The sequence below is a fragment of the Physcomitrium patens genome, chromosome 22 (genome assembly GCF_059467195.1).
Source record: "Physcomitrium patens ecotype Gransden chromosome 22, ASM5946719v1, whole genome shotgun sequence".
In the NCBI taxonomy this organism is placed as follows: Eukaryota; Viridiplantae; Streptophyta; class Bryopsida; order Funariales; family Funariaceae; genus Physcomitrium; species Physcomitrium patens.
Window position 1 is genome coordinate 12,570,353 of NC_143431.1, and position 10,725 is coordinate 12,581,077.

The 10,725-nt window shown below is 43.7% G+C and overlaps 2 protein-coding genes across 4 annotated transcripts; both read left to right on the forward strand.

The window, feature by feature from the left end:
- Positions 1–2,652, forward strand: LOC112275214 (zinc transporter 11). Of its 2 annotated transcripts, none has more exons than XM_024505369.3 (4): positions 1–789; positions 1,093–1,166; positions 1,302–1,452; positions 1,569–2,652. In XM_024505369.3, exons 1-4 carry the CDS (start codon positions 306–308, stop codon positions 1,961–1,963), a joined length of 1,104 nt encoding a protein of 367 aa, XP_024361137.1. In that variant the 5' UTR covers positions 1–305; the 3' UTR covers positions 1,964–2,652. The 2 variants fall into 2 exon arrangements, with proteins under 2 accessions (XP_024361137.1, XP_024361138.1); XM_024505370.3 differs by having other exon boundaries at positions 1–570.
- Positions 2,653–4,184: 1,532 nt separating this feature from the next.
- Positions 4,185–9,939, forward strand: LOC112275213 (uncharacterized). Of its 2 annotated transcripts, none has more exons than XM_024505367.3 (11): positions 4,185–4,814; positions 5,729–5,797; positions 6,030–6,125; positions 6,616–6,749; positions 7,095–7,290; positions 7,672–7,847; positions 8,020–8,149; positions 8,412–8,572; positions 8,705–8,808; positions 9,158–9,263; positions 9,553–9,939. In XM_024505367.3, exons 1-11 carry the CDS (start codon positions 4,332–4,334, stop codon positions 9,599–9,601), a joined length of 1,704 nt encoding a protein of 567 aa, XP_024361135.1. In that variant the 5' UTR covers positions 4,185–4,331; the 3' UTR covers positions 9,602–9,939. The 2 variants fall into 2 exon arrangements, with proteins under 2 accessions (XP_024361135.1, XP_024361136.1); XM_024505368.3 differs by having other exon boundaries at positions 4,187–4,814; positions 9,161–9,263.
- Positions 9,940–10,725: the final 786 nt, after the last annotated feature.

Sequence of the window (10,725 nt, forward strand, 5' to 3'; positions counted from 1 at the left end):
GAGAGTGGGAGAGTGAGAGGGGAGGGAGGGAGGGCCAATGGCATTCTTCTTCGTTCATTGGGGACTTCTGTCGGTCATTATTTCATCCATCCACCAGCACCTCGTGGGTTTTGGGGGGGGGGGGTGTCGTCTTCCTTCTTCGTTCTTCTACGTTTTTTTCTTCACCTCGTATTTTTCCCAACCGCACCATCGTCGTGCTGCCATGCAACCTCAGTCGCCTCCTCCTCCTCGTCCCCTCTGATCACGTCGCTCATGTCTGTGCTCCTCAACAGTGTCTGCCTGAGCCCACGCCACACTTCGTAATCATGGGGAAGTCTGTTCCGTTGCCCCTTTTACCAGTTATTCTGGCGTCTTTGGTCCAGGTTGCGGCTGCATCCCACGGCGCTAGCTCGTATCAGGATTATCTTGTTGATAAAGTTCTCCCGCCCAACCTCCACGTGAAAAGCCTGATTTTTGTGAAGGCGTGCTGCCTGATTATTGTGTTCTGGTCGACCTTTTTCGCGGCGATTTCTCCCTATTTTTTGCGATGGAACAGCTCATTTTTGGTCCTGGGCACCCAGTACTCGGGAGGTGTGTTCTTGAGTACTGCATTGATACATTTCTTGAGCGACTCGCACAACGGCTTTCAAAACCTTACCACGAACGATTACGCATTTGCTGAGCTTCTTGCGAGTCTGGGTTATTTGATCACAATGTTTGGCGACTTGGTCATTCAGTGGGTGTCCTTGCGGGATCCCAATTCCCATGCGCCTGCTTCTGTGGACGAAGTCAAAGGTGTCATCACATTAGGTGTGTCATGCAACGGAGACGTAGAAGATGAATTAGCACGCACATAACTTTAGAGTGTCCACCAGTTTGTTTAGTCGGCCTGAAGCCAAAGCAATTGGTGGACAATTTCGAAACCATGATCTTTATGCGTTGATTTCTCTCAACAAGCCGGGTTCAAGGCTACTAAATTGTGTATTTGTTCGCTAATTGCTGGTTTCAATATACACAGCTGCATGTGGTCATGCAGTGATAGACTGCAATGATGTGGTCAATTCACTGAAATTTTCGGATGAAGTAGCTAATTTACAAGAGACTATGTTTCAGTGGAGGAGAAAATTGCAAAAGGAATGTCAAGGAGAGGGTGCACGTGCGCAACAGAGGGGAAATGCGATTGCAAGGTATAACGGAAGACTGAACCTTAGAAAACTGTCGTTCAGAGCATTCCTTTGCGTCCATGTTTTTTTGTCACCCGCACTTCCACAATAATAGATATTATTCAATTACACTCTTGGCAATCCGTCTCTTTGGTGCAGTGTGCTGCAAAAGAGATGTCCTCAACCTTTCCAGACGTGCCTGTGGTGAAGGTCACTCTCATGCACCGTACGTCCTTCGGAGACGCACTTATTCTTATTCTTGCACTCTGTTTCCACTCTGTCTTCGAAGGCATTGCCATCGGCGTTGCAGGTGAGTTACATAACTCTTCAACCATCCGTGAGCACTATTTTAGAAACATGTTTTGTCCCCGTAGTTGCCTGACGGGAGATAGTTGAATTGGCAATCTCGCGTAATGGTCTGTGCAGAGACGAAACAGGATGCATGGAAAGTCCTATGGACGATCTCACTTCACAAGGTCTTTGCTGCCTTAGCCATGGGAGTGGCACTTTTGCGCATGCTACCGAATCGACCACTTGTCTCCTGTTTCTCGTATGCTCTAGTCTTCGCCATCTCAACTCCAATTGGCGTGGCCATTGGTATCATCATCGATGCTACGACGCAAGGCGTCACTGCCGACTGGGTTTATGCTATCTCCATGGGGATGGCTTCTGGGGTGTTCATCTACGTCGCAATCAACCATCTACTGGCGAAGGGAGATGTCTCACCTCCCAAAAATTGTTTGAATGAGCCATTTCATAAATTCACAGCCGTAACCTTGGGAGCGGCCACCATCGCCGTCGTCATGATCTGGGATAATTGAACTTTGAGATGTTTGATCCGTAGTTAATTGTCACATAGTTTGTTATAGAAGAGACCGTTGGCATGCAACAGAGGCGGATTAGAACTCCTTGCAGGAGCCACAGGAGAGAATGCGCCCCAACCTCTTTTAGAATATTCATATTGAGAACAAGATACTGTCACTGAGCACAGACTGCAGAGGCACTCTGCGGGACAGTATTAAAACTATGTCTCTTCAATCGTGACGAAAACGGCAACCTCTGAGACACACCAAGCTGTTTCGGACTTAATAAGCAGGACCCTGGTCAGTGATTCTCTCATCAACTGGGGAAATCGAAGTGATGATCGATCTCGCTACAAGTCAGGTCAATAAGCCAGCCATTTCGCTTTGAGCGAATTTCACACGGTTGATTTTTTGCACCTAACACGGTATTAGGTTCACGAAATTCCGGAGTCGAGATTTGTTCATCAAGAATTGACTGGCACCATACGCAACACCACATAGCACACTTAGCAGTGCAAAGAATTTTAAAATTCAAATAACTGCTCAATGCCAACGATAAAAATCTGCTGGATTTACGAGTTGCAGATTAGTGGACGCCGCCATTCTGCAGCTAGAAAGTCATAGCCTCAGACTTGGTGAAATTTCTATGCATAAAGTGCTATGACATTTCCACTAACGCTTAAACCATTCGTGATTGCTTGCAAGAATGACTGGACCTAAGATTTGAAGCACGCGTGACCTTCATCGCTCTCCTCTTTGTTCAGGGGTGAGGCCGACAGTGTCACAATTAGGGCGCTAGTCGAGCCCTAAACCCTGACAATCATAGCTCTTCTTGTTCCCCTTCTTGTTCTTCCCTGTACGCTTACAACGCTGACTTTCTGCGGTCCCTCTCCCCTTGCACTAGCCGCATCCCATTTCCGTCGCCATGGCCTTCCCCAACCTCCGCCAATTACAAAAAATGTCTTCACGCTCACCTGCAGCGTCTGGCGTCCTTCACTGAGTACTCTCTGCCGAGATCCACCTGATTGTACCCTTTCAAGTCATGTCTTACACGCAGGAAATGAGTCATCCCGCAAGAAATAGAACAAACAATCCTCTCTGTCCCCCAACTCATTAAATCTCCTGCCAGAAAGAGTACGCCTTGTTCGGTACATTTCGTCTTCAAATCCATGCTAAAACTTTTCTCAGTGCTGTGCAGATACTGATTCCTGCAGATGAAGACCTGAGCACAAGCTTTGTTCCAACCACACGCTGCGCTTGTATGCAGCTCTCCAACAATCAAATAAACCAATTCTAACCCAGTACATCTAATACTACTGCAAAACCCAACTTCCCGTTTGAATGCAATGCTGACAAGTTGCATTTGAATTTCCTTAAGTCACCTCGTTGGGTGTTAAAAGGAGGACACGATTCGAAACTGTGAAAATTTAGTGAAGAGGCTTGTGTAATTAACATTGTGGTTCCAAAACTGCATTAAGGAGACAGGGTTTCAAATCACAATTGGAGATTCGCACCAATCGACGGGCAGGCTCTGTCCAGGAGAGTAGCGCTAACTATCTGCGACACATCAAAGACATCCATAAAGTATCAGAATGAATTCGTATTTGTGCCCAAAAGAGAAGGCGATTGGTACGAAGAAGAGGCTGGCAGAGAAAACAAGAGGTGAAGTTGGCGTGAAAATGATATTCCTCTTCTAGAGAGGATCAGGTCTAGATTCGGCTTGCAACAGGGAGGTGTGATCCGCAGGGGCACGGTTGTGAAGGAGGGAAAGGGCGTTGATGTGGGTGGGGCTTCCAATTCTATAAGCTGTATTGAGCATTGCAAAACTTGAACGCCAAATCTGGCAGCATGGCGACGCCCGAATTAAAGCATGATCGCGCTCGTTCACTTAATGGTGAACGACTAGCTGTCTCGACCCAAGGCGCCGCGGTGCTGCAGCGGAGGACCAGATCCCCATTCACCCCCTAATCGAGTTTACATCCTCAACTAGGTGGATAATGCAAACCATGAGGTTGAAGTGCAGATGGCACAGGATGGGCGGGCCAAATCGCATGGCACTTCGTTTTTGCGTCTATCGTGTGGATGCAGAAACTGCACGATAATGGGGAGAAATTGCTGGAATTTCAAGCGGCCAAGATAGGAGGAAGGAAAAGGAGGTCGACATGAAGGTTCCCGAAAGGAGGTCATTTCGTCGCTTTGGAACTCCTCATCCGGACCTATTACCGTGCTTCTAGAATCCAAGCTCGTGTCTGCTCGTGTCGCCTCAGAACTCTGACTATACGTTGTTAAACCAATGTAGTTGAATTGGGTCGCAGCGATAGATAGATTCAGCAGGATTAAGCACCTTGACATGATTTAGAATCTGCACGTGTTGTCTGAAGTGGCGATGGCAATGGTGCAGTGGAGCGCTCCTGCGACGGGGAGGGGCAATGGTGTTGCTGCTGTGGCGTCGACGTCGGAGATTGTAGGAAGGAATTCCGCGACGAGCTGGAGGAGGGCTGGAAAGAGAGGGTTGGAATCGAAGGCTAGGGTTATTGTGGTGGGCAGAGCTAGCAGACTGGTGCAGGCTGCCAAGAGGGGAGGGAGTGGGAATTTGGTGAACAGGACTCGGTTGTGCGAGGAAGAGCGGCGTGGGTTTTTGGGTGGAGGTGGACAAAGAGGCGGGTGGTTTGCAGGGGAGATCCAGCAATGGAGTGCGCTTAGATTAGAGAGCCAGGGTGGTTCTATGGGCAAGACATCGAGGGGGAGGGGGAGGGGGAGGGGGAAGTTGTGCGTGCGCATGGCTGCTGATTATTACTCTGTTTTGGGAGTACCCAAGGGTGCCACCAAGCAGGAAATCAAGAGTGCTTATCGTAAACTTGCGCGCAAGGTAAGCTGTAATGGCGTGAATTTTTTATTGGACATGAAATTGTAATTATTCTCCTTGCAATGGATGCTTCTGCTCCGCGTCTTCCGGAGAAATCTCTGCCCTAGGACGTATATGATTTGCAGTAGCGGTATTTTAAGCTTAAATGGATTTCCTGTGCTTCATATTTGTGCGTTGTGTCCTGTAATTCAGAGGCACCTTAGGACTTTATTTTCTTGGGCTATTTGCTCTTCTGAGAACCTTGGTCTGCAGTATTTAGATACAACGCATATTTGATTCCTCAGTAACGAGAATTCAGGATCCCATGAGTATTCAATTTATGTTGAGAGTCACTAATTCTCGAGAATAAGATTCTGTGTCCTGCTGTCTTTATACAGTCAGTGTATCTGACTCAATGTGGGCGTGAATCGAGTTAAAAAGCTGCTCGATGGTTGTAAGTTAGAGAGGAAGGAAACTTGCATTGGTAGTCGGCCCATCACACTGTAGAATGCAGAGAAAGCTTTAGGTGGCACCGATATTTCACCAAATAAGTAGAGGTGAATGGTGCTCTGCTACCAGGTTTAGACACTACAATGATCAACAGATGCTTTAGGTGATTTAGAGCATCTTTCCAATTGGTTAGATCAGCTCCCATTGTAGGGCATGAATAGTTTGGTCCAGCATAACATTTCTCTGCAATTCAGTGCCAATTATGTCGCTCGCCTGGTTTAACTTGTGGCATCCGTTATATCCCTCTATCGTCTTCTACATTAGGGTATTCAATTGTACTCTTGGACTGCACTTCTAGTCACATTTTTGCCTAGTCTGCTAAGTTATTTTCTAGTTAAATCATCCATTTGATTCCATTCCGGAAACTAGTTCTTGCTACTTGATGAGCAGTGGAAATGATGATTTAATTGTGTCGTTGATTTTCGCAGTACCATCCTGACGTTAACAAACAGCCAGGGGCTGAAGACAAGTTTAAGGAAATCAGTAGTGCTTATGAGGTAGTGCTTGAACACCCTTTCCCTTTTCAGTATTCATACTAGAGGAACCGTGACATTTTAGAGAGTCTATTGATTGTTGATTGTGAAATTGATCATTACTTTAAATTATTTTTGGAAAACAGTGAAGTAATTCCTGATTGTAGCTTCAAATTTTTATTACGTAGTGAATTCGTATGCATATCTTAGAACAAATGTTGATAGTTGAAACTAGCGAGCCTTTTTGAATATGTAGATACTCTCAGACGACCAAAAGAGATCAATGTATGACCAATTCGGGGAGGCTGGTGTGAAGAGCGGGGCAGCCGGCGGAGCGGGTGCTTATGGAGCGGTATGGGCCAAGTTCATCCTTACAATATTTTTCTTTGTTCTCCTTTGGATTATGAATCCATAGCTGATAGAATTTGTATGAGGATTGTCCAATGTGATTCATGGCAGTTGAATGATTCTATATATGCTTTTCGTGGGAAAGTGTGCAAGCACCTTGCCGTGATCCAACTCAAGTGCTTAAACTGGATTTGGCCTAGCACTGTATTTGTGCAGAACTTCAATAGAACAATCTCTGCAATTTGTTTTTAGCATTTGATACAGCTGTTGGTAATTTCTTCCTGTATTGTTATCATTTACCCAGGCTTTTATATGCAACATGTAGTAGAAGACGTATGAGTGCAATCTTTCTTTTAAGTCTCAAGGAGGACTGAAACTAATTGTCGTGGGAAGTGCTACTCAATTGTGCAGTGTAATTGTGAAACTAATTCGTCGTGTAATCCTGGTAAAGGATCATTAGTATGGACGTTCTAAAATGCCGTAATATGTTGCAGACGAACCCATTTGATCTCTTTGAGTCATTCTTTGGGAGTAGCATGGGCGGAATGGGCGGAATGGGCGGCATGGGCGGCATGGGCGGCATGGGCGGTACCAGGAGACCCACAGTTGTTCAAGGTGACGATGTTAGGTTTGTCTCTCTAAATCTTTCTCATTCACCAGTTGGATCAGTCTGATCTAAAGCTGGGACATCAAAGAGTATGTTTTAGTGAGACTTGGAAAAATTCCTAAATTTGACATGCAACAATGAATTTTGAACGAGTTTCTGTAAGTTTCATACAGAGCTGCAGATCAATACTAACAGAAACTGATGATGTCTCTGAAGGGGACTGGTGTAGAAGTTCTAGAGGTTATGCCATGTATGATACTAGACTTGTTTCACAGTGTACTCTTCTTGTACTAATGCTTGAAGAGTTTCTGTACGTACGAATCACATTTAACAGAGTGTGTATTGGTCTACCATCTGTGCCATCAGGTATGACATGGCCTTGGAGTTTACAGATGCCATCTTTGGTACAGAGAAAGAGTTTGAGGCTGCTCACTTGGAGACATGCACAGCTTGCACTGGAAGTGGCGCTAGAGCAGGCACCAGTCGAAAGACCTGTCCTACATGTGGTGGCATGGGTCAAGTGATGCGCACCCAGGATACACCATTTGGTACTTTCTCTCAGGTATTTAAAGTTCTCCTCTAAAATAATTTGCCGATACACCTCTTGTTAATTTGGTTTTGTTCACATGATCACCATGCCGCAGGTTCTTATTCTAATTGCAACTGAATTATCCTTAATGCATTGACCATGCTCTTAATAGCCTATAGTTTGCCAATGTTTCTGGTGTAAGGGTTTCGTAATCACTAAGAGAACTTCCACTGCCATTCGCGTGTTTGATGAGGATTCAAAATCCTGTACATAATTTGTTGGAATGCCTGGATAATTAGTAGAGCATTATAGCTCATGGATTTTAGCGTCTACTGATGAGAGTAGTTTATAGTTAGTTTTGTGTGAAGTTATAGAATCTGCAGGGTATCTTAACAGTGCTCGTCCGTATTTCAGGTTTCTACTTGCACTACCTGTGGAGGGGAAGGCGAGGTTATTAGTGATTACTGTCGCAAATGTGGAGGCGAAGGTCGAATAAGAGTGAAAAAGAATATCAAAGTGAAGATCCCTGCTGGCGTAAACAATGGCAGTACACTTCGTGTTCGTGGAGAAGGGGATGTCGGGCCTAGAGGGTATGCCTATTTATGTATATAGACTAGAAGTTGCCGAGGGGGTGACTTAGGTGTAGCATGCGTGGTCATTCATATGGTACTGATGGAGTATATAATAATAATACTAATACTACTAATCATTTGTACTTTATTGGTCATGCCGAGGAACTGATTTGAAAAGCACGTCTTACAGAGGCCCACCAGGAGACCTATATGTCTTTTTGAATGTGAAGGAGTTGGCTGGCGTTCAAAGAGACGGCATAAACCTGTATTCTACGGTACCTATTAGTTTCACAGACGCAATTCTGGGTACCGTAACACAGGTACGTAACTCGATAAATCGATTATACATGGTATACCTTGGAAGTTACATATGGTATCGACCAACCGCTCTTTTGTGAATTCCCAAATTTTAAGAGATCAAATTAGTTAGTAATGTGCTACTGTAAGTATTGGTCATATTAAAGTGCTAACTTCTTCATCAGATAAAAACTAAGTTCCTCACGCCCTATTATTAACGATTGGAGAAGTGCATGTCTGTGTTGGAGGGTTTTCCTTAATATCTCATGTCGTGGCACCTGTCAGGTTAAGACCGTTGAAGGTGTTAAAGACCTTCAAATTCCAAGTGGAACGCAACCTGGAGATGTACTAGTGATGTCCAAGCTAGGTGCTCCTAAACTAAACAAGCCGAATGTGAGAGGGGATCACTACTTCACTGTGAAGATCACTATTCCAACACGGTTGAGGTGTGTTTGAGAGTTAGGATGCTTGATCTCGTTGGTGAATTCTGATTAGTTCGAAGATTTTTTAAATTTAATTTCTGGCTTTTTGGTTTTTTGTACTATCATGACATCAAATCCTGAAATTTCATATGGCAGTGGGATCGAGCGACAGCTGGTGGAGGATCTAGCGAGATTGCAGAAGTCTAAGGGACGTGGAGGATCAGTGAAAATGGGATCTAGCAATGGCAGCAGGCCACAACGTAAGAAATTCCTCACGAAAGTCTTTGTTTGAACTCACATTACAGTCACCCTGGGTAGCCTCATCATTTTAATAGCCCAGTACGAGAACGATCATTACTTTGTCAGATTGATGCTACACGAATATTGATGCTGTCATGCACCTTACTTGTTTATAATTTTTTTCTCCTTTATTATATTTTCCCCCAAACATGGTAGAAAACTTGCTCATGACGTGTGAATAAGCACTACTCAGTTGAAGGACAGTTTCCCTTTTGAATTACTGGCTGTTATGGGAGTAATTTGTCAGAGATTCTGTACGAATGTTTGAGAGACCACTCTGTCAGAAATCTCACTTTTTGTTCATTGTAGCAGGGAGTCAAGACGGCAGGACAGCAGTTTTAGAGAAGGAGAAAATTGAAGTTGACGAATCGGAGGAAGCAGAAGGGGTTATTGAAACAATCAAGAATGCTGTGGGGTAAATTATGTTCAAAATCCCTACTGAACAGACTGAATTCACATGAATTTTTATTAGTTCTCTTAGATAATTGTACTCCGTCGATTATTTTTCTCAGACCTTCCTCACATTTGTGGTTTTCTATTCTGATATTTGTCATCCAGTAGCTTGAAGAAGAGTGCGATTTCTCCTGGTACTTGAATTGAACTTCCACCATAGAATTGGCTTGCCGAAACTGAGTATTATGTGGCAAATTGAATGAGGACACTGATTTTCATGTGTGATGTGGTTTGAATTGTTCGAAACGCAGATCTGCCGCATCAGGTGCTATCAATTGGCTGAAGGACAGGCTTGGCTAATTTCGCCGGAATCGGTATTTCGTATGTTGTAAATGCGCTTCTATCGGCAGATTTAACATTTGCTGCAAAGAGAAACGCACCAAAATTTACATGTTTCTTTTTAATTCAGCTAGTCAGAATTTAGTGAGTATCCAAGTACAATTAGGATTTTTTGTGATTTAGTTGTGCTTGGCATGAACAATTGAGATGTTCAATTAGTAAATTCCGCATTTGTGTAATTGTATCGATAACTAGATAATGTATCACGACATTGAAAGCATCGGATACATGGTCTTCAATTTTTGTTTCGATGGTTTTTATGAAAAGTAAAACGTGCAATAAATATTTGCTTCAATTTTTATTATATGTCAATAAATATTATTGAGAATGTAGTTGGTGGAAAATTTATGAATATCTCTAATTATTTGTATCAAATATGTTGGAGTATGAATAATTCAAATTATATTAAATCATTTTACAAAACTAATTCAAAAGATAAGTTAGCTGATCCATTGTCAATCACCCCCCATTTCCAATATATAGGGTGTCCTATTTCGGCTAGGTAGGTGACCTGTTGTCCACTAGATTTGACATTTCGTGGTTGACAATAGGCTGGGGGCCTAGTAGAAATGGGTTAAACTTTGATCTAAATAGGTTTTTGGCCACTAGCAAAAAATAGTTTCTTTGATAGTTACATTTGATCCTTTTTGTTACGATCATTGTGCCATCAGTGAAGTTTTGGACATATTGTTGTGATTGAGAGTTTTGTCATTTTTTGTCTCGTGACTCGTTTTTGTAGGCACACGACCTGGCTGCCAACAATGATACCATACTTCTTGTTGTGATAGCTGCTTCATCATGTCGGGATGTGGCTGTGAATCGTGATTTAAAACTGGCTCAAGACTTAGACTCGGATGGTGAGTTGAAAGTGGGGTCTTAGTCTGTATTGTTGTGCAAGGTTTGTGATTCTTTTTTTAAGTAAAAATTTAAGGTTTAACACTGGAAGGGAGTGCGGTTTGCCAGGGGTACCTGTAATTGTTCTCACCAGGATTAACCTTCGTGCAGGTTGGCGGACCGTTGGTGTGATCAAAGTTGACCAAGCAGTTTCCGACCCGAGGAGCTTGGTTGCTGCAAATGCTTTTATT

Bases quoted from the DNA above. Each gene is read 5' to 3' on its own strand.
- LOC112275213 (XM_024505367.3), top strand. From the start codon at position 4,332: ATGGCAATGGTGCAGTGGAGCGCTCCTGCGACGGGGAGGGGCAATGGT. The intron at 6,750-7,094 runs GTTTGTCTCTCT...CTGTGCCATCAG, and splicing joins GTTCAAGGTGACGATGTTAG to GTATGACATGGCCTTGGAGT. The intron at 8,809-9,157 runs GTAAGAAATTCC...TGTTCATTGTAG, and splicing joins CAATGGCAGCAGGCCACAAC to CAGGGAGTCAAGACGGCAGG.
- LOC112275214 (XM_024505369.3), top strand. From the start codon at position 306: ATGGGGAAGTCTGTTCCGTTGCCCCTTTTACCAGTTATTCTGGCGTCT. The intron at 1,167-1,301 runs GTATAACGGAAG...TCTTTGGTGCAG, and splicing joins AGGGGAAATGCGATTGCAAG to TGTGCTGCAAAAGAGATGTC. The intron at 1,453-1,568 runs GTGAGTTACATA...TGGTCTGTGCAG, and splicing joins CATTGCCATCGGCGTTGCAG to AGACGAAACAGGATGCATGG.